The sequence below is a fragment of the Dunckerocampus dactyliophorus genome, chromosome 4 (genome assembly GCF_027744805.1).
Source record: "Dunckerocampus dactyliophorus isolate RoL2022-P2 chromosome 4, RoL_Ddac_1.1, whole genome shotgun sequence".
NCBI lineage: Eukaryota > Metazoa > Chordata > Actinopteri > Syngnathiformes > Syngnathidae > Dunckerocampus > Dunckerocampus dactyliophorus.
The window spans coordinates 29,552,542-29,576,787 of record NC_072822.1 but is presented as its reverse complement, the minus strand read 5'-3'; the positions used below and the strand labels follow the sequence as shown (position 1 = coordinate 29,576,787).

General features: G+C 43.3%; 1 protein-coding gene and 1 long non-coding RNA gene across 2 annotated transcripts in view; one reads left to right on the top strand and one right to left on the bottom strand.

The window, feature by feature from the left end:
• Positions 1-23,112, bottom strand: part of LOC129179501 (tight junction protein ZO-2-like) — a 157,496-nt gene extending 134,384 nt beyond the window's left edge. Inside the window, exon 1 of the mRNA XM_054772805.1 lies at positions 22,931-23,112. Within this exon, the coding sequence (XP_054628780.1) occupies positions 22,931-23,011 (81 nt within the window). The 5' untranslated portion in view covers positions 23,012-23,112. The remainder of the gene's footprint in view (positions 1-22,930) is intronic.
• Positions 19,606-20,680, top strand: LOC129179506 (uncharacterized). The gene is made up of 3 exons (XR_008569983.1): positions 19,606-19,685; positions 19,855-19,965; positions 20,495-20,680. It is a non-coding gene; the product is annotated as an uncharacterized LOC129179506 (long non-coding RNA).
• Positions 23,113-24,246: the final 1,134 nt, after the last annotated feature.

The following is a 24,246-nucleotide window of genomic DNA, read 5'->3' as shown; positions in this document are numbered from 1 at the left end:
AGGGTGACTTTTTGTAGTACAGTAATCCCTTGTTTGTGGCGGTTAATCGGTTCCAGAACCGATCATGATTAGTGAATTCCCGCAAAGTAGAATTCCCTATTTACAAATGGAATATTTTCATAGTTAGCGCATCGAAGACCTGTTTACGACCTTCTAAATACGTTTTTTAACTTTATTGGAGCTCTCTAGGCATGAAATAACACCCCATAGTCACCTTCACACTCCTATTACCCAATATAGTAGGCATAATAAGAGAAAATAAGACATAAATTAAAATGTGCTTGTGTGCGGACAGAAAGTGATGTCGGGGGTTCAGAGTTGAGTTTTAGCTTGGCGTGGGTTACGGCCACAACAGTAGCCCGTGTTAGGGATTATTGTGCCTGTTATGAGCTCATAACAGTTATCAAGTCTGGTGCTTGTGTGTCTCACCCAACATTACAGTAACATGACTGACACCTACTGACCAGTATAGAATATTACATATCATCTCAACGTCTGAATGCATCTTCTACTTCCTACTTCACTGACACATTTTCATTTTTGAAAATGCTTAATTTTGGCAAAAAATATGTAACATTTGCTTAAATGTGCATTTTTCATTACTAATAATAGGTCGTATTCAACCATGAAACAGAATGATTTCTTGATTAATATATTTTTGAAAAACTGTGATGGAGTGAAGCCATTAAATTCGAAGTGTCAAGTGATTACTGTATTCTTTCATGTTTGAACAATACTCAAGCCTCCAAGCCTCCAACTAGATGGCAGCAGTGCTTAAAATTAGCAATAGACCAGGACCTGCAAATGAAGTATACTCAGGCTGTGAGTAAATGCGTAAACGGTAGTAAATGCGGATGTATATATACTGCTCAAAAAAATTAGAGGAACACTTCCAGAACACATCAGATCTAAACTGGGGGAAAAATGATCTTGAATATCTTTCCTGATAATAAGTGGGTGATGTATTAGTAACAAAATGATGCCACATCATTTGATAGAAATGAAAATGATCACCCTATAGAGGGGGGAAATCAAAGACACCCCAAAAATGAAAGTGAAAAAATGATGTAGCAGACTGGTCCATTTTGCCAAAATGTCATTGTAGCAACTCAAAATGATTCTCAGTAGTTTGTGTGGCCCCCACGTGCTTGTACGCATGCCTGACAACGTCGGGGCATGCTCCTTATGAGATTACAGATGTTGTCCTGGGGGATCTCCTCCCAGATCTGGACCAGGGCATCACTGCGGTACCTGGACGCATGGAGGAGATTCCAGGAGACAGGTAGTTACTCCAGGAGAGCTGGACAGGGCCGTAGAAGGTCCTTCAACCCTCAGCAGGATCGGTATCGGCTCCTTTGTGCAAGGAGGAACAGGATGAGCACTGCCAGAGCCCTACAAAATGACCTCCAGCAGGCCACTGGTGTGAATGTTTCTGACCAAACAATCAGAAACAAGCTCCATGAGGGTGGCCTGAGGGCCCGACGTCCTGTAGTGGGCCCTGTGCTCCCTGCCCAGCACCGTAGAGCTCGATTGGCATTTGCCATAGACCACCAGAATTGGCAACTACACCACTGGTGCCCTGTGCTCTTCCCTGATGAGAGCAAGTTCAACCTGAGCACATGCGACAGACGTGAAAGGGTCTGGAGATGCCGTGGAGAACGTTATGCTGCCTGCAACATCATTCAGCATGACCGGTTTGGTGGTGGGTCAGTGATGGTCTGGGGAGGCATATCCCTGGAAGGACGCACAGACCTCTACAGGTTAGATAACGGCACCCTGACTGCTATTAGGTATCGGGATGAAATCCTTGGACCCATTGTCAGAACCTACGCTGGTGCAGTGGGACCTGGGTTCCTCCTGGTCCACCACAATGCCCCACCTCATGTGGCTAGTGTATGCAGGTAGTTCCTGGAGGATGAAGGAATTGATACCATTGACTAGACCCACGTTCACCTGACCTAAACCCAATAGAACACCTCTGGGACATTATGTTTAGGTCCATCCGGCCGCCAGGTTGCTCCTCAGACTGTCCAGGAGCTCATTGATGCCCTGGTCCAGATCTGGGAGGAGATCCCCCAGGACACCATCTGTAGTCTCATTAGGAGCATATATATATATATATGTATATATATAATCTTTATTTGGAGCAAGTGCTAGCCAACTAGCTTGGCTCAGTGCAAACGGACAGAGGGTCATCAAACAGAAAGACAGTCTCAGTCGCGATACAAACAAAATAAACAGCTAGTCAGCAAGTTAACACATTTCGTCAATGAATTACTATTGCTATATTGGCAATAAAAAATAAGTGCTAACACCCTCCACCTACCCAGCATGCCTTGCAGAAATAATACACCTCATTAATAATAAATTCATTTTATTTTTAGAATATGCTGAGGGCCAATATAAACACATTGAACACTTCTGTTTTTCAAGGTTTCTTTTGAGTAAAGTGCCATGATGCAGACAAGTGCTGCAGTAACTTTTGAACAGTGTGAATGATTGGTTTATTTTTACGATATTAAGAATGTTGTTTGCCATGGTTGAGTAGTGCAGCGGGGGGGCTATCATTCAAACATACCATACACTTCAGAGCATGCAAGCCACACCCCACATTAACAATCACAGACAGGAAAAGGTGGCCTGAGCTTCAGAGACAGCATGTATGTGTATGTCGTGTGCACGAGCTGTGAGTGACAAACATGAACGCCACACAAATCTTATTCATTTGAACTCGTAATTGTGAAGAATATAGATATTATTTCTGGGTTGAACAAGCGTCATTTGGAGCCAAGAAGGGACAGCAGCTTTAAAGTTCCTTATTAGCTAAAGTACGGAATTAAAGGTTCCAGCTTGTGGCCCCGTTCCCCATCTCATCTTAACAATGATGGCACAACGCTTCCATCTTATCCTCGTGTCTGTGTCTGCAGCAAGAGACTTCAACCACAAAAGTTGCTTTTCAAACTTCAAACCAAAAAAAAACCCCAAAACAAATACGTGCAACGTTACACCCCCAACCTAATAGTGTCTTACTATCCTGAAATGTAGAATGAATGATGAAATATCGTAGAAATGTGTTGAAAACTATTCACTGACTGTGTATGGGTTGGGAGACGACCACTTTACGACTTGTGACACGCCACCATGTGCAGAATAAGCAGAATGTTGCACGTAATGTCAAATGTCAAATGAATTTCCACCAGCAGTGGGCGACATTGAAATTGTCCATTCATTTTCAATGGAAAAAATGTCACAGAAAATACTGAATTATAGAAAATATTGGGATTTTTAGAAACGCTCTGGTAGATAGCCGGCATGTGCTGAATGAGCTGAACATTTTGATGTTGGAATGGTTTGAAGCGGTTGAGAAATGTGGGAGTAGTTAACAATTTGAAATGCTGGGAGGTAAAAATGGAGAATGATTGTTAAAATGTCTAAATATGTTGAATGATTACATGAGGATCGAACCAACCACCATTGGGTTGAGAGAATACTAAGGTTGGGAGACACCACTCCACCACCTGAGCCATGTCACCCTGTAGAATCAGCACAATGTTACAGTAACGCAGTGTTTCTCAAACAGTTGGGACTTTCAGTGTTAGTGCAGACCTGCCAACATGTACACATTTATCATACTCAACATGCAATCTGACTCTTCAATACGCTTGTATGCTTCACAGCTCTACATTTTGTTGCATTTTCCTGCTTTCAGTTAGATGTTGGATTGGTTTGAATCGGTTGAGAAAGTTTTTTTTTTTTTTTTTTTTTTTTCAAAATGGCGCCGTGTGAGTGGCTGCCGGTTACAGCAGCTCTGTACTTTTCTTCCACCTTTTAGTGTTTTTAGAGTATTTTAGTCTTCTTCTTACTTTTTCTTTTGGTCGCATTTGGTCGAGTGTGCAGTTATGGAGGTTGATATTGTTACTTTTTTAGTCTGCGCCTTGATGCTCTTTGAACTTTTTAGTTCAACTGTGGGAAACCTCTTCAGCCACGGCTCCCCATTCAACCAAGGCTCAATTGTTTACACCCGGGATCAGCTGTTAGCCCTGTGCCACACATCCCCTCTCTGCGCGGAGAGGCCGGAGATCCCCAAGGAGCTGCGGAGGAGCAGAAGAGGATGCAGGTCGGGAGTGCAGTGCAAGAAGCGGAAGAGACGGTACAAGCCATGTCTACCGTCTGTCATCATGGGGAACGTAAGATCTCTCCCCAACAAGATGGAAGAGCTAACGGCGCTGATCCGACTGCAGAGGGAGTACCGGGAATGCAGCCTCATGTGCTTCACGGAGACGTGGCTGAGTGAACTTTCTCCGGATTCACACGTCACACTGGACGGATTCCAGTTGGTACGAGCAGACAGGAATGCAACGAAGAGCGGTAAGAAGAAGGGAGGGGGAATCGCTGTGTTTGTGAATGATAGATGGTGCCACCCGGGACACATCTGTGTGAAGGAGCAACTGTGCACCAGAGACGTGGAACTGTTAGCGGTTAGCATGCGGCCATACTACCTTCCGAGGGAGTTTTCACATGTTATTGCTATGACTGTGTACATCCCCCCCTCAGCGGTCGCTGCTGCAGCTATAGAGCAGATCCACACCATCGTCTCTCAACTTCAGAACCAGCACCCCCAATCCCTCCTCCTCATCTCCGGTGACTTCAATCATGCTTCCCTGTCCTCTGCTCTTCCCACCTTCACCCAGTATGTCAGATGCCACACTAGAGACAATAAAACTTTGGACCTCCTGTATGCAAACATCACGGATGCATACACCTCTTCCCCCCTCCCCCCGCTGGGTCGTTCTGATCACAACCTCGTCCATCTCGTCACAGACTACACTCCAGTAGTGAATAGACAACCCCCTGTGAAGAGGCCTGTGAAGCAGTGGTCTGAGGAGAGCAGTGCTAGGCTAAGAGACTGCTTCCAGACAACAGACTGGGAAGCGCTCTGTAGTCCCCATGGCAGTGACGTTGACAGCATGACACACTGCATCACAGACTATATAAACTTCTGTGTGGAGAACACTGTGCCCTCCAAGTTGGTGCGGTGTTTTCCCAACAACAAACCCTGGGTGACCTCCGAGATTAAGGCCCTGCTGAACAAGAAGAAGAGGGTCTTCAACTCGGGGGACAAGGAGGAGTTGTGCAGAGTCCAGAGGGAACTCCGGCACAAGATCAGGAAGGGGAAGGACTGCTACAGGAGGAAACTGGAGAAGCGGCTGGAGGAGAATAATGCCAGGGAAGTCTGGAGAGGCCTGCAGACCATCACAGGCCATGGTAAAGGAGTGGGGAGAGACCAAGCCAGTGGGGACAAGATCTGGGCAGATGAACTCAATCTGTTTTTTAACAGATTTGAGTCTGCCCTCCCTCCCTCCCCTACCAACTCACCACTCTTCACCCCCACATCCCCATCCCAGCCATTCTCTACTCCCCTCTCCATAACTGATGATCAGGTGAGAAGTCAGTTGAGGAAGATCAAGGCAAGGAAGGCCCCGGGACTGGACGGCATCAGCCCCAGAATCCTCAAGCACTGTGCGGACCAGCTCTGTGGAGTTCTCAGGCACTTGTTCAACCTCAGCCTGAGCCTGGAGAAAGTCCCGGCCCTGTGGAAGACCTCCTGTGTGGTCCCGATCCCAAAGACACCGCGTCCCAAGGAGCCTAACCACTTCAGGCCTGTTGCCTTGACCTCTCACCTGATGAAGACCATGGAGAGGATTATCCTGCAGCACCTGCGACCCCTGATGGGCACTCAGCTGGACACCCTGCAGTTTGCTTACCGGCCTCGGATCGGAGTGGACGACGCAGTGATCTACCTGCTGCACAGATCACTGCTACACCTGGAGGACAGCGGGAGCGCTGTGAGGGTCATGTTTTTTGACTTCTCCAGTGCCTTCAACACCATCCAGCCGGCACTACTCAGAGTGAAGATGGAGAGTGTGGGAGTAGACCAACACCTGACTGCATGGGTTATAGACTACCTCACCAACAGACCACAGTATGTGAGGCTCCGTCACTGTGTGTCTGACATGGTACTCTGCAGCACAGGTGCCCCTCAGGGTACGGTGCTCTCCCCTTTCCTCTTCACCCTCTACACCTCGGACTTCACACACAACTCCACACAGTGTCACATCCAGAAGTTCTCCGACGACACAGCCATTGTTGGTTGTGTTTCAGAGGGGAATGATCTGGAATACAGGACGGTCATCAGGGACTTTGTCAGCTGGAGTGAGCTTAACCAGCTGCAGCTCAACACCAGCAAGACAAAGGAGATGATCATTAATTTCCAGAGGAAAACATCTCACTTTACACCGGTGAACATCCAGGGAGCGGACATAGAGTTGGTAGACATCTACAAATTCCTGGGTGTTCACCTTAACAACAAGCTGGACTGGTCCGTCAACACCCACGCCCTCTACAAGAAGGGCCAGAGTTGCCTCCATCTGCTGAGGAGACTGAGGTCCTTTGGTGTGTGCAGGACTCTTTTACGGACCTTTTATGACTCTGTGGTGGCCTCAGCCATCTTCTATGCTGTGGGCTGCTGGAGAGGGGGCAGCACGGACAGGGACAGGAGCAGGATCAATAGACTGATCAGGAGAGCGAGCTCTGTCCTGGACGGTCCTCTGGACTCCGTGGAGGAAGTGGGGGAGAGAAGGATGTTGGCTAAGCTGACATCCATCATGAACAACACCTCTCACCCGCTACATGACACTGTTGTTTCCCTGGGCAGCTCCTTCAGCACCAGACTGTTACACCCACAGTGTAAGAAGGAGAGGTTCCGCAGGTCCTTCATACCGACCGCTGTCAGGCTCTACAACACCTGCACCACCTGAACCATGTTGTAGACACTATGCTTTCTTTACACTGTTCTCTTTACTTGTCTTGCTGCTGTAACAAGTAAATTTCCCCGCTGTGGGATAAATAAAGTACATACAATGCGGGAGGAGTTAGTGGACAAAAAATGAGGCGGAATAGTAGCATTCACACAATGCTAAGTCTAACCCCAACAAATACGTGAACACATTTTGTCTGAAAGACAAGTAACATCCATCTTCAACTTCACGTCCCGTCACCTTCCATCTTTTTTTGCGGAATTACTTAAGTGAAGCAAGAGGACATTTTTTTCAATGTCCGCCCTTCAGCAGGGTATGGATTTACAGCATACACAGTTAAACACACAAAATGCAGACTTGAGACACACGCACACACACGCAAACACACCCCCACATACACACACTCCTCACATGATTGTGCATAGACTACAGGGCTAAAGTGGCATTTTATCAGGAGCTCCAGAAAGAAATCTACTGAGGTGCACATAAACGTAAAGGGTACATTACATATATGACACGAACTGCTACATGAACAGCAGATTGCATCATGGCAGCCGCTGACCACTCGTACTTGAACTGTAGCAGCAGTAGTGCTTACCCATGATGATACATGACTTGACACTATCAAAAATATATGCCATTTTTCATATTAATATCAGCAGACTTCCGTTTCTTTTCCACTTGATCCTATAAGTTAATATCTTAAAATGTTTTGCAGAAAAATGTGCAGATTTGTGGAAAAAAATAATTGTGTTTTTAATGCATAAGTTGGTAACAATGTATAAATAAGCAATAATGCAGGTAAAATGTACAGCATACATATACCACTGTTAATTTTTTATTTACGTTTATGTCTCTATGAATCACTGATAATGTTAGGTTTTTTTGGCAAACATTGAGATTTCACACTTTGTTCGGACTTTGTTGGACGCACCATAGTTGCTGTGAGACGCATAAGTGAAACATAGTGGTGTGAAAAAGTGTTTGCCCCCTCCCTGAGTTCTTATTTCACTTAAATGTGACATACTAATAGAAAATAAGACCTATAAGACATAAATAAGACTCGTGCTTGCGTGTGTTGCTGTATATGTGTTTCGGTGCTAGGGGAGCTAAGTGATGTCGATGGTTCAGAGTTGAGTTTTAGCTTGGTGTGGGTTACAGTCGTGTTAGGGATTATTGTGCCTGTTGTGAGATCATTCAAACCTGCAATAAAAGCCTGTTGTTCCGGCGAACAAGTCTGGTGCTTGTGTGTCTCACTCAACATTACAGTAACATTACCGACATCTAGTGACCAGTGTAGAATACTACATCAACGTCTTTAAATGCGTCGTCTGGATGCCTTATATTTGTATTTTACTTCATTTAGCCATTTTTATGATTGCAAATACTTAATTTAAGCATGAAATATGTAAAATGTGCTTAAATATGCATATTTTTGGACTAATAATAGGCCATATTCAACCACAAAACAGCATGATTTATTAATGAATATATTTTTGTGACAGCGTAAAGGCGAGGGACTGCTGTACTGTAACAATAAACGTAGCAATCTTCACCAGCTGTAGATTGTTGATGCTGTTTGTAGACAAATGCCTGTCAAGCCTATTTAGTGAATGCATCATATTTCCCATTCCATTGTGTAGGAATGTGTAGCCGCCCACACGTTTAGTCATCTAAACCTGTCCAACTTCAGCATAACGGGTTATAACTTTGATTTATGGCGCGTGTTCATCTTTCAAGGTCACTGTGTCATTGTGTGTGTCGTTACAGAGCGAATATGCAAATGTTAACAGCGACAACCTGCTGAGGAAGCTGAGAAGAGCAAAAAAAAGAGGGAAGGTGTAAGAAAGAGAAAACTGCAGTGCGTCTATGCAGAGAAAAAAAAAAGGTTGAGTCAAGCATGTCACTCAGATGCTCCTTTATTTTTGGAATGGTGTAAGAAGATGACTGCGTTGTATTGTCTTCCTGATGTCCTTTTCTAAAAATAACAGCACTAAAAAAAGTACTATGATACTCAAAATAGCCAGAGGAAGGAAGTGAAGGATCAAGTGTGAATAAAAAAATTCCCATAACACTTTACATTTCTTTCCCACCCTGAAATAGTTGCATATAAGAGCACATCTGCACTTATGTTATGTGGGGGGGGGGGGGTTATGTAAGATTGTGTGAGTGTGTGTGTGTGTGTGTGTGTGTGTGTGCACGTGCAGGATAACAGTGGGTGTGGCATTGCAGAGGGTACAGTGTAGCACACCGTCACCTCATCCATCTGGCCTTCGCTAATTACACTGCACCCTCACACACACACACACCCTCACACACACACACACACACACACACACACACAAAGCACGTGCAGGACAAGAGGCTGAACGGACAACAAAGAAGAAAGAAGAAAGTCAAGTAAGACAAATGGATGTTAGTTAAGGTGTTTCATGTGTGGTTCATCTGTCCCTAACCCTGTGTACCCCACTAACCCAGTCTTCATTGCAAAGAACCACAAAGACACACACAAGACACACACGGTGTATCAATCTGCCATAACTAGCGTCCCGAGCAACAGTGTTATTGTTTGCCAGCGCAGTCGTCCTTCGCCACGTCGTACTTGGAATTTCATGGCGTCACTTGATCACGGTTTTTCAACAATATAGTCAATAAGAAATCACGCTGTTTCGTGGGCAGACTGGTGCAGTATTGATTGATCTCATTTGATATTGATCACATGGGTTGTTGCCTCGTGAATACATTTGCAGTATATTTGTGGATATATTTCTATTACAGTTTGACACTACCTTTCCAGCTCCATTTCACGTGGAATGACATCATATAATAACTTCACAGTAATCCCTCGCCACTTCGCGCTTCAAATTTTGAGGCTTCGCTCAATCACAGTTTACCAAAAATATGTCATTTAATAAATCATGCTGTTTCGTGGTTGAATGCGGACTATTATTAGTCAACAAAATATGCATATTTAAGGACATTTTAGGCATTCTTTTGCTCAAATAAAGAGTTTTCTAGCATAAAAATGGCTAAATGAAGTAAAATACAAATATAAGGCATTCAGAAGACGCATTCAAAGACGTAGTATTCTACACTGGTCACTAGATGTCTGTAACGTCACATAGCCACCACGGGAAGTACTGGGGAAAAAAATTTAAAAAGGAACAACAACTCCCCAAATGCTAACATGCGTGAGTCTATATTATGTCTTATTTTCTCATAATATGTCAACGAGATTGGGTAATATGAGTGTAAAGTTGACTATAGGGCTAGAGGGCTCTAATAATGTTAAAAACCGTATTTAGAAGGTTATCACAGTCAGGTCTGGAACCAATTAACGATAAACGAGGGATTTCTGTAAAGGGTAATCTGTGGTGCAGTATTGGTGTGCCATCAAGTCTGGTGCTTGTGTGTCTCACCCAACATTACAGTACCATTACTGACCCCTAGTGACCAGTGTAGAATGCTACATCAAAGTCTTTGAATGCATCTTCTGAATGCCTTATATTTGTATTTGTATTGTATTTGTATTGTATTGTATTTGTATTTTACTTCATTCAGCCATTTTTATGCTTGAATATGCTTCATTCAAGTGAAGTCACGAAATTCGAGGGATTACTGTCCAGTTATTGTATGATCTTATTCCACTTGCAATGCAGCCGTAAAGGTCGTGTCAAGCTGTAATATACCCGTATGTACCCTGTATGTATCCGCAAACGTAAGTGTATGCACAAGCCAACAACTCGTGATCAATATCAAGTGAGATCAATCAATACTGCACCAGTCTGCCCACAGTGACCCCTCCCACTTTCATTTTCCTGAAAGTGAAAGTGGTTTGTCAAATGAGGAGTGAGAGTGGACGTGTCGCAAGCGTGTAGTTTAGCATGAGCATCGTGAATGCATGCAGTTCAGGTGTTTCAGTGAGGCTTTCCATTCACCTTGCCGTGTGTGCATGTTTCATGTGGCACCCGCACATTAGCTGAGGTGGCAAAAATTGAGCTTGTGCGGATGCTCCTTCCTGCTCTTTTGCATGTGTATTTGCATCTTTTGTCGTGCCCTCTGACACACACGCGCACACACACATCTGCACGCATGCACAAATGCAACGCTTTGGAACATTTAGGCTTGGAATCACTTGGTCAACATCACAGTTGACTTCCTAAAGCAAAAATAAAATTCTGTTTTGTGTTTTTGTCCCTGGTGTCAGCCAGAGACATCACATGCACACTTGCAGTTGCCAAAAAAATGTCTCAGATCAGACTGACTGCACATTTCCTTGCGCACACACTCTCAGTCTGCTGATATACAGTATGTTCAGGGAAAGTGAGACAGCGAGTACACTGAGCAGAACGTTACGATGAATTGACTTACATCCTCAATAACAAAAGCGTGGAGACTGAGTCACCAATGCGTGGGATGCTTTGCTTGGTCGCCTGGGTTCTCAGGAGGACACACAGTAGTTTGTAGTTTGGGAAGAGCTGTTGCCATATCGCTACTGGTTTATGCACGCTCAACACAGCAGCAACCTTGCTAGCTCAGTATACCCGCGCTCTGGAATGATTTCTGACTGTGAATATATGTCACTTGCAACGACTGTGGAGGGGAGGAAGGCATCTGACTTCAATACTTACAATTTGATATCAGGAAGAATCACCCGGAGTCAAGTTTATAATTTCACCGATTGAACGTTTCATACTTTTATTTCATTGGATTCTTATTTGTGAATGTACAGTGTTAAGACTAACCTGTCCTACGTGTTGATGGTAGGATAACATGTTATTTTACTTGACCATGGCTCATGGTTTTTGAATTAGTTTTGTTGAGACAAAATGTAAAAATGAATATGGCACTTGTTCTATAACGTACATCAGTGGCGAGCCGTGCATTTGGTACCTGGGCCTTCAGTGGCGACTTAAGCGACTCAATCCACCTCTCGATAGCACCTCTATCACATCACAATCATACAAACCTTCGATAATATACAAAACCACAATAAAACAATGTCTGGCATGACATAACTGGGGATGAATAACCATTATTACAAAACCAACAAACCCAGTTAACCCTTTCTCTTCCAATACCTCTACACTACAGCATCATCTGGAGCATGTTGATACCTGAAATGTCCAGATGGCCAGTGGCCACCACGTAGCTCCGCCAGCTGTGCAGCAGCACAGCGTATTGGTTTCTACGTCACACTACAAATTGCATGTACACAGTAATTCCGGGCCAAAATTAACATATTTCGCAGATATTAATGAAATTTCATCTGCAGATAGATATTAAAGTGAATTTATATCCTACATACCTTTTATCTTGTCCCGAAGCTCCGATCCATGAGCCCGAGGCGGCCACGGCGAAGCTAACATTAAAGTTAAGCGGCCAGCAAGGAAGTGGAGATTCAAGCCATCGGTACCTTCTTTTATCATGGACAATGTGAATTTACTACCGAGCAAGATCGACAAGCTGGCAAGAACGTTAAGACTTTCAAGTTTGTGTTTCGTTGGCTAAGAGCTAGCATCCCAGAGGCTATCGTGAGGAGCTAGCCGACTTCAATAGAGTCAGAGCGGCCAGGAACACAAGAGCCTGTGGAAAGCACAAAGGTGGGCTTGCACCATATGTGAACAAACTGTGGTGTTCATCCTGGCCATGTGAACATTAAAATGTCCATCGATACGGGGGGGTGGAGACACACTGTAGATAACAACAGACAAGACACTACCAACGAATAATGCTGAAGAACCGACAACTATGTGAGCTCTAAACATGTAACTTAGCGGCTATTTACAACAACAGCACAGCAAAGCACGCTAGGAAACAGGAAGCTCTGCTGTCAAAACCACATACGTAGACGTCGCTTCGCTGAGCTGTACGTCAGCGTCGCCACCATATTGGATGTGGCAAGGCTGCGCTGTAAGTGAGTACAAGGAAATGTACTTCATAAAACGCCTTTCTACAAAGAAATTTAAGTTAATGTTTCTCGTTTATACATTCACACACGCACTAATATACTTGGGAAACAGTTAGGCACCAAAAACAATGTATTTGATCTTCTCAGATGGCTAAGATAAGAACTTTATTGATCCAACACAGTAGTAATTAGTAGTAGTAATAATTAATGTATCTCTACACACTGGTACCTCGGTTAACATCCACCCCGGTTAGCTTTTTTCGGTTAACATCCAAAACTTTTGCTAAATTTTGGACTTGACTGGTGTTCGCCCGCTTGATTAACATCCAAAATACCGTCTGGTTTGTTTATGCCGCCTTACACATGATTGTGCCGCGGGCACGGTAACGACGTAACAAACACACTGATCGCACGAAAGAGAAAGGCGATGGACCGTAAAAGGAGTCACAACAAAGAGGCTAAAGAGACACATGCGGATCCAGAACCGTGGGTTGCTGAGACCCTGTCGTGGACCTAACCTCGTGTATCGTCTCGTCTTGAGACACCCCTACAAAGCAAAGTTATTTTTAGCTAGGGTCAGCACAGACACACAAATTTGCTTCTTATTATTATCTCTGTTTTCATTTTTGCAGACACAAACCCTGAATCTCTGGACTGTGAAACAAACCCCCACTCTCCTTTGTATCAAAAGCTTTGTCTTCTTGGAGTTGCAGTCCCTTGGATTACCTGACATCACATGACACGTATATCGCTGGAAAGCACAAAGTCTCTGCTTTCACAAGCTGTCGGCATTATTTTCATTGTGGAAATGAATCAAGACTTATTATCGTTGTAGTTTGCCCATCCCTGGTCCAGCCGTAATCCCCAACTCAAACAAATTCCCGATATCTGATATAACTTTAATGAGGTTCAATTTGATGCGAATGCCAGCGCTTTGCTTGAAGTTGGACATATTACAAACTGCTTGACAGCTTGAAGAAATCATCCTTCACCTGAGATCACGTGGGCCAGCACCAACAAGCATTGTCCTTCATTTAAAACTCTCCACTACTTGCAGCGCTGCTGCTGCTGCTGCTGACCCCAATAGCTGACCTACCTCAGAAGTAAATCTTTATCGCCCTCCTTCCATTGAGGAATTGTCCATCCACTTGTCTGTATAAACACCCCATAACACGTGCTCTCTCCTTGACCTCCTCTTCACCTCAGTTGACGTCAGTCATTTGCAGGAAAGGATACCAGTTATCACAAGGCTCACCATCGTCACTTGGTGCTTGTTTTGTACAAAACTGCTTGTTTTGTATAAAACTAATCATAAAACGCTGACTATATAGGCTGAGTGGATCTCAAACAGGGACCATTCTAAATCTGGATTGTGATATACAGTGCAACCCATTTTACACGTTACCATTTTTACTATTTGTATAATACCTTCTGATACTATGAAAGTACGCCATAGTTAATTTGCTAAAAAAATTTATTAATTTGCCAAAAATACCCAAAAGCAAAACATCAAAGTGGTGTCCGTGTTGATCTCGCCGCCTCATTGTGTCTTTAACGCGTCTGCAATGAAGGTAAAAGTAACCTAAAATGTTCATTTATCCCTTTCATTCATCATTTCTATGCATTTGTAATTGTTTCCTGCATGTAAAACTGTAATTGTACGCTAACCGGATAATGCAAACCGAGGCAACATTTTGGCATAATTTTTGACGATAACTAAAAGACACACCCACACTCCAAACTGGCCCAAAATAATTTTGTCTTGCAAAGTGCAAACGCCTTTCTTGAGCGTTGATGTATCTGGACGATCTGTCAAACAGCTTGTAATTCATGCCTAAAGGGACGCTTCATGGTCGCGTTTGACGATCTCTTACTGACAACACATTGCCAGCTATGATGAGCTATTTATGTCTGTGTGTGACATGCTATTATTGCATGCAGTGTGCACCGCTGTGGAGGCGCGTAGTAAGAGATAGTGGACACAGAAGTCATGAGGGTCACGGCGGGATACAATTTATCCAAACAGGCCGATCGATGGAAGAACGTTGATCTGTAGAGGGACATGCCTGTAACCCTGACACAGCAGCGCTGATTAGAAGAAGAAATATGGACCCAGCTGCCCCTCGCTCCCACACGACCACAAACATGTGATATGAAAATGACAGACTCCTCCTCCCATCTCCTGTCTTGGGTGTCACTGCTGACACAAATAGCTTTCACTGGCCAGAATGGCAATCGCCGTCTAAAATCAAGCAAATAACTGACAAAACAATACCCAACACCACCCAAAACCCAACGGCCCCACACAGTCTGGGTTCTGTTCAAGGATTCTCCCATAAAGGGATAAAGGGAGTTTTTCCTTTACTCGTCACCAAACGCTTGCTCATGTGGGGTGCAGTTTCTTTAGTACTGTATGCTTTCTGAGTATAAGTGTGCTACTTGCTATTCTTCTTCTTTTCCTTTCAGCTTTTACCTTCAGGGGTCGCCACAGCCAATCAATTGCCTCCATCTAACCCTGTCTTCTGCATCCTCTTCTCTCACACCAACTACCTTCATGTCCTCTTTCACTACATCCATAAACCTCCTCTTTGGTCTTCCTCTCGGCCTCCTGCCTGGCAGTTCCAAACTCAGCATCCTTCTACCGATATATTCCCTATCTCTCCTCTGGGCATGTCCAAACCATCTCAGTCTGGCCTCTCTGACTTTATCTCCAAAACCTCTAACATGTGCTGTCCCTCTACTTGCTATTTATAAAAAAGTGACATGACTTGACTTGACAACACACCAGGCATGGACGAACTACAGCCCGCAGGGAATACAGTCGGGTCCCAGACCCAACCGCGATAAGTGAATTTCCACAAAGTAGGATTCAATATCATTAAATTGAATATTTTTGTCGTTATAGCATAGAAAACCTGTTTATGGCCTTCTAAATATGGGTTTTAACATTAATGGAGCCCTCGGGGCATGAAATAACACCCCTATAGTCATTGTTACACTCGTATTACTTTATGTAGTGGACATGATAGGCGATAATTAGACATAATAACTCACATGTTAGCTCTGGGAAAGTTCCTTGTTGTTGTAGTATCTCAAACATAATGCGGGTCCATCACATGGCATTAAAAAAAAATCAATGTCAGTTTATCATCCATCCTCACTATGGCGTTTGTCACTTGATTGATATACAGAGCAGCCAGTCTGACATGCATCTGGCATACAGTACACTGCTTCAGTGCTGTTGTCTTTGTTTGCAATGCACTGTGCAACTCTGACGCGGAATCTCTGCAGGGACACAAGAGACGGCTGCTGCTTTAAAAGAGAAAGCTACCGAGCTAACTAGTTAGCCTCCAATTTGTTTATTCTAACCTCAAGAAATGGTTTCAAAGTGAGCGGTGAAGGCCAGTATGAAGCAAAAAAATGTACCACTTCCACACGGAATGGGAGGATAACTTTTTTTCATTCCGCCTCCATGGCTGACTCCATGCAGTGCAAGTTAAGGTAATGTACTATAAGGAAACGTCTGTTCAATGTAACATTGCTGACGCCTACTGACCAGTGTGGTATACCACATATGACCTGTCTTTCTGTATGTTTTGACTAATCACAGGACATAGTCAACCACAAAATCATCAGCAATCATTTATTCATGAATTTGAAAAACTGCGATAAGAGTGAGGCGAGGGACAACTGTATATTTTGCCAACTTTTCCCAAATAATTGGATTCAAACTTGATGACTGAAGCTGTAGTCTATGGCAGGATTGCCAATGCTCTTTTTAAAATACCATAAATCTTCAACCATTTGCGCTATCAAAATCATTCCAGTGGTTTGTAAAAGGCGGGGTTCTGTGTTTTCCAGTGATGCATGGTCAGTAGAGGGTAACACAAGAGTGCATTTTCACTCGTGTCCTGTCCCACTCCCACAGAAAAAATCTTGTCCCATCCCAATCACAGTGAAATGACTCCCACTCCCATTCCAAATGACTCCTGCTCCTGTACTGCTCCCATTTTTTCCCATTTTAGTCTTTGGGCAATACAGTGAATTTGACTGGGTCTTCTTAAACTGTACTGCTTGATGTAAACATGCTCGGGATGTACCAGCTGAGACATCAGTGCATGTCAGCTGTATTCTTTGTCATTACGTTTTATGGACTTGGCAATGTTCAGCAATGAATGATGTGTTTGTTGCAGAGGCAAAAGCAAACAGGAATTTGAGAAAATCTAAAGAGATGAATGAATGGATCCTGGATGGAGTGAATGAGGTTCAAGAAAAAAACAGGGAATAGACCACTCTGTCCAAAATCACATCAATCATTACAAATATTTGAATATGCTTTAACAATTGTGCTGTTATATTTTCTGAATATTCTTTCTGTGTGTCTTTAGAAGTGACTACCGTAATCCCTTGCCGCTTCTAGCTTCGCGGCTTCACTCTGTCACGTTTTTTCCAAAAATATTGTAAGAAATAAACTTTCATCGCTGAATACGGCCTATTAGCCTATTGGGCAAATTGTATGTATTTTTCAAATACAAAAATGGCTCAATTAAGTCAAATACAAATACCTGTACAAGGCATTCAAAGACACATTCAACGATGTTATACACAGCATGTAGTATTCTACACTGGTCACTAGGTGTCAGTAATGTTACTGTAGTGAACAACAGGCTTTTTTTTGCAGGTTTGATTGATCCCACAACAGGCCACAATTGTGCTGTTGTGGCCTGAAAAACTCTGAACTCCCGACATCACTTCATGTCCGTTGCCACTCAGCTCCCCTCGCAGCGGAACACATCCACAAGCATGACTGCAGTCTGTAGACTGAGTCTTATTTATGTCTTAAATGTCTTTTCTTTTATTATATCTACTATTTTGGGTAACGGGGGCATTAATGGTGACTATAGGTGTGTTGTTTCATGTCTAGAGGGCTCTAATAATGTCAACATCTGTATTTTGAAGGTCATAGACAGGTTTTCTGTGCCCTAACTATGAAAATATTCCATTTCTAAATAAGGAATCATACTTTGCTAAAATTCACTCATCACAGTGGGGTCTGGAACCAATGAATTTAAAACGAGGGATTACTGTACTGGACACTCTCACATGTCAAAATGAGAGTTGAGTTATGATGGGAAACAATGCTGGAGCTACTTCAGCATCCACTCTACCTTTTCTAATCTGGATGTTGCGAATGTTCGCAGTCTGGTGACCTTGCCACACCTTGACTTGAGCTGAATCGATGCCTCTGGGCTGTGCTATGGTAATGACTACAGCAGATAAATAGTGCAGAGAAGACAACATGAGACTGGTTTGTGAGAAATGGATACACTCCTGCCTTTTCTCTCCCCTGCTCGTACCCAGCGTTGGAACCCAAATCCCTCTCATTTGTTGTTCCTCGTCTCTTTCACATCTAAGTGCCAATGCTCAAAATCAATGACGTGATGGCATCAATTAGGTTACACACTGAGACCATGTCCACACCAACACGGAGCTCATCACAACCGTCTATTTCCCCCACTCCGCTGTTAAAAAATACATCCCCATCCACAGCAGTGGCTCTCTGTCCACATAAAAACACATTCACTGGCAATCATGCGCATTTTGGCAAATCAGAAGCCTGAAAAATCAACCACAGCTGACTTGGTTGTGTGGTAGAACCATACCTGGCAACAGTTGCACTGTAAAATAAATGTTCCAGAAACATTTGGGAAAATACAGGGAATTCTGATCTTCCATAAAAATTTCCACAGGCAACCTCTGACATCCCTGCCCCGATGTACTAAATTATTTTTTTGCGGGGGGGGGGGGGGGGACCTTGACAAACAATGTGCTATCTGCACAATGAAGTAACTCTTTCAGTTTCAACTATTCCTATAGCGCTGCAAGACTGACTGTAAGTGGCCACACTATAATATACATACAGCAGCAATTACACAACATTTGTTACTAAAGATGCCAGCTTGACAATCTCCATCTGTTTTTATTGCATCCAAACTGCTGATAAAACATCAAATACATATCGACCTTGTTAAGCAGCTTTGCCAAAAAAGGTGTTACACATGTATCCCCACCCTTCTTTTTTAAATGAAGGAATATTCCAGTATTGGATAATATGTAGCATAGCAATAATGAAGCCCTTATGATGGATACCATCCATGTCACTAGGTTTGTTTTAGGCTGATTTTGTTTTTGTGTAAGAAATGAGTCTGCATGCACTTAACGCAAACCAGCATGAATATGTGTGCAACGTGTCGAAACAAATACCGGAATTTCTGGGGTGTACGCCGCGACCACAAAATTGAGAGGAAAATAAAGATTTGTTCATATATAAGCCACACCGGGCTATAAGCCGCAGGTCATAAAATGTCATAAAATGGGATATTTAGTGCAGAGAAAGACGTTACGCAGAAAGATTTTTTAAACTTTGAATAAAATAAATGCTTTTTAAACACTGCAAAACAGGACACGGTTATTTAAACGATTTGTACTACTATGACACCGGTTGTTTTGATTCAAGTAACACAGCAATTTATGGTTTGTTTTATCTGGTTTCGAGATGGGCGAGTGAAGCCTCATGAAGCTTTGAGGCTTTCCTTCAAATTGTGCCCGAACTGATTCGGAGCTTTGGTGTCAAAGCAACCCATTACTAAACGGAGTGGAACACAGGTCGCCATTACAAACACACAAACAAACTCGCCAATGCTCTCAGTACAAGCCAACATTGTTCAATAGCTTGGTGGTCGCTTTAGCGTAATTGGTCACGTGATATTTGCAGACCAATACAAGTTCTGAAGCAGTTTTTCAAAGCAGTGTGATTCAGGAAGTCTGACACATGCTTCGAGGCTTCATTTTACCATCTAAAACACCGTAAGATACCATGCCACGCCATAACAAAAAGAAGAAGAACTCGTCTACATTTCGGTGACCTATTTTCGGCAGTCAGTGTTGATGGATAGGTAGATACTTTATTCAGCTCCAACACGGCATTTTATTCTTTGTTTTATATGGTTGGTTATATCTGTATTTCTATTTATTGACGCATAGTTTACGTGAGCGCTACGTACATTGCGTAAGTTTTACAAAAGGTCACTTGGGGAATTGATGGATTTTACACACTATTTCCAGCCTGCTGGAGTAATCGCTCTGGACTTCATAAGAACCATGGTACAATGGGACCAGTGATACCATGGTCCGCCATTGAGTCACCATAGTGCGCAGAGCCCCCGGCGGATGCAGGTATGAGTCAATTACACGATCGCTGCACAAATTCCAATACGTTACCGCTTTTATATGTTACTTTCCCTTTTTGTTTTCATTCATCATAACAGGCTTGGCAATGTTGGCCAATCATTTCATGTTTCATCCCTTAAAGTTTTGTGGCCTAGTTAGTAAGCCACTATTAATCAATACTGAGTGACTCTGCTATGTAATCCCCCTTTTTGGGGTTCCTTAAACCCCCAAAACAATTGATTGATGATGAAAATACAGTACAACTTGTTTGTGTCTTGAATTGACTAGTTTTAATAATCACAATGGACGTTTGTAAGGAGAAAGTGCGTTGCTGTAGTGTGTCAATGCAATAGTGTGGATATTAGAAGAAGTACATACACGTAAAGCTATCACTAATATTAATAAATCAAGTGGAAATGATTATATTGTCCCTACATAGGTTATAGGAAGACACTAAACATTCTTTTAGTGCAATAAAGCTACATGTATAAGATGTATGACATGTATAACCCATCCACAAATCCCACTATCCCAGATGTGCAATCATGTGGAGATGTCCGAGTGACCGCCTTCAGCATTTGCTCAAGGGCACCATGTCAGTGCCAAGTCACTGGCACCTCTCCAGCAACCAGCCCCCCTCCAGCCCTCAAGTACAGCACCAAATGACCAACTGCTGAGTTGTGGTTATTATTATTAGACGACACACACGCCTCATAGCAAAGCCACATACCACATGCATTACCAAAGCAAAGCTACCTTACAATGTCTGGCCACTACGGTGGGCACGCCTATGACATCTTATATGCGGCGGAACTCGTTTTAAGTCCATTTTGGCATAAGCGGTTGTTGACATAACCCAAAATAGAATTGCTTGCTTTGCTTCATCAGAGACATGAGGAGAATGGGCCATAATAAATCATTTCTCAGCCAACACCAGTTTGTTGACTTGGTTCTCCTGCATTTGTGCAAAATGTAAATGTGTGCATTTCGTTAGTTGCGGAAAGGAGGATGAAAGAACGACTGAAGTCTAACGACAAAGAAGAAAGGACCTTTGGTCCTATTGCGACGCTTTGAAGCTTTGAAGCAAGTGGCAGTTGCCCCTCCCACCCTTTTTCCTTTGTTTTTATTGTTTTGTCATACAAATGACCCCTTTGGATATCCAATTTTATGCTAAATTTTCTGCTTAAGCAGGCACTTTTTAGTAAGAAGAAGACTGACTTGATGAATTGGTCCATTTAGAAGGGTTGTTGACATAAATGGGGTTGAAACAGAACATTAATCTCACGCAAGACACTACTGCACAGTTTGGACCAAATTACAGTGAAACCTTGGTTAGTGTACACCCCGATTAGCGTGCCTTCCGGTTAGGGCCCAAAATTTCCGCCTTTTGCCTTGGTTTGTGTACATTTTCCAGTTAGTGTACAACATGGCGCACGTCTTGCATGAGTCCAATTGTGTTTTAAATCGATTTTTAGGGGTGTCAAATTAAAGCACGAATCGAGATTACAGTCATATTTATTGTTATTATTTTTTTATGTTAATCTAACTTTTGAATCTTGAACTTTACAGTTTCTGTATGCAGGTTACCTTTTTATACGGTGCTTGAGTTGTTGGGGTGGAAAACAAGGGTCACACCCTGAAGTGGACATTGATTGGCTGTCATTGTGTTTGGGCTTGTTAACAACAGCTGATAGGCTCCTGTTGTAGTTGGGAGGGCAAGGTGAGGAGCGGGAATAGCGGAGAGGATACGTGAGAATGAAGGACCATGTGAAAGTTGTCGGTCCGATGAAAGGGGAATTTGAGTTTGAAAATGCCCTGACGGCACCACTGATAACAGTAGAGTGGTATGTCGTCTTTGTAAGAAGGAGTTTGCTTTTACCAACGAAGCAGCTCGGCATGTCAACGCAAACAGCCAGTCGCGAGTGCTGTTAGCAATTTAGCAAGCCATAGCAAAACTCGAAGAGAACAGCTGCGATTGACAGGCTGACGAATGTTCTTGCCAGGTGGATAGCGATGAACTGCAGGCCCGTACACATAGTGGAAGATGGGGGGCTAGCAGAGGTGTTGCAAACTGCATCCCATCAGCCATCATAAAAGTCACCGTGCAGGACTTCAGCGACCACCAATATCAGCAACACGTACGACAGAGAGAAGAAAAACAAACTTTTTGGATTTTGATGGAGGATTCGTCCAACTGTGTTGCGATCACCGCAGATCACTTGTATTACTCAGAAAAGTCTTCTTACTGATGTTTGACGTGTTAACTTCAGTGCTTTATACGGAACTGATGCTTTATTTTTATTTTATTTCAGCAATACCCCCACTTGGGACGAGCCTCAAACACAGCAGAATTGAAATGGCTCAAGTCGGTTAAAAACATTAAATGGCTTTATAAAGCCACTTTTTTGTTTTATATGTAATGTAATGAATTTAAATGAAAATACCTCAAGGTGAGGGCTTTTCTCAGCAGTTTTTAGGTGGATTTTTATAAGAGATGAATTACATCTCATAATTCATTAATCTCACCTTCCTCATGAAAACGCCGGCACTGGCAACTTTCTTTGGTTCCATTTTGGCTTATTTTGCAGCCGTGATCAAAAGAACAGCAGAGACTTGAAGTGAAAACCACTATGGAATTCAAGAAATAACTCCTAGATTGAATTAGAATTGGTCAGAGTATGTTTCAGTTAGAGTTGGACACTAACCAAGGTTCCACTCTAGTAATGCAAGATAGATAAGACAGATAGACATTATGAGAACGTGCCTCATCACAAACGCCTGTATAAGAAATCATCTCATTTCCTCTTCCAGTCCTCCATCCAATTTCAGCAAAGTGCTGAGCAAGCCAAAGTTGAAGCAACAAACACACACCCAAACAGCACACACAACGTATGAAGTAATAAAATCCAAGTTTGTGTCAGGAGCAGCAAGGGGACCGGAGTCCTGCATGAGCAGGGGCGGTTCACTCTACCTTGCCCTCGGTCCAGCAGAAACAGATGTTACTGGAGGTGCTCAGGATATCCGAAATGAAGGATGAGATGCCGAGACGCATGATGACAGACGAGCAAACACCGCCGGAGGGACGTGCAGATTCAACAGAGATGGAAAGGGACGGAAGGGATGCTTACAGAGCCGGGAGAAAGCAAGACGAAGGAGACAGAGGAAGGTGGAGAGAGAGAGACACGGGGAGGAGGACGGCTGCCCTGCTGCTACTGCTGCTGCTGCATTAGACTTTGGTGTGTGTGTGCGTGTGTGTGTGTGTGTGCGTGCGAGTGAGAGAGCTGAGATGCTCTTGCACAAAATGTCAAAGCTCGTGAGTAACGACAGATCCAAACTTTGCGCGCGCGCACACACACGGACACATGCACACGCACACGCACATAGCATTCGGACTTCAGTGACAAGCTGACAACATCAATCAGAAACAACTCCGCTTTCCACTTTCGTGTACGTCTTTTGTGTACAGGTGGTGCTCGTGTTACAAACGAGCGCTGCTTCTACGACATGAAGGACATTCAATGAAACTGTGATATTAAAAAATAAAGACAGAACAAAAAAACGCCACTACGTAGTTATTACTGTCGCTTTCATGGGAGCAGATGCTTTAACATGCTAAAGGATACTGTAGCGACCTGGTAGTTATGTGCCGTTTTCTACTATTCATGCTAAAATAATTTGCTAAACCACATAGAGTATGCAAGGGGAGGGGTGATGTCCTCCTCCTGTGCGGGACAGACGATGAAGGGCGGACTCACATGCCGAGACACAAACCTGGTTCTGTTCAGCTTTGGTCAGATCTTTGTCATATCAGGATGACATTTCTTCTCATTGTTTCAAGCAGATTCAGCAGGAGGAAAGGTGATAAAAGATGCTATCACTTTTGGATTTTTTTTAATGATGTCTCGAACTTGAGGCATACCTGGAGACTTTATCGTCCCTTGCCACTTTGCGGTTCGAATTTTGCAGCTTCACTTGTTCAGATCATTGCTTTGTTGTGGTTGAATATGGCCTAGTATTAGTAAAAAATATGCATGTTTAAGCTAATGTTCCGTATGTTTGTCTAAACAAGCATTTTAGAGCATAAAAATGGCTAAACGAAGTAAAATACAAATCCACACAGTTCCACACAGTTCAAGTAGAAAAATGCAGTCTTTCAATGAACAAAGAATGACTAGAATAGTCCAATAAGCAAAAAAGGGTGCAGACAAAAAACTGAGGTAGACGGTGCAAACAAAACGGAAGGCACCGTAGAAAAACCAGTATGGGAAGAAAAACTACTAGGACAAC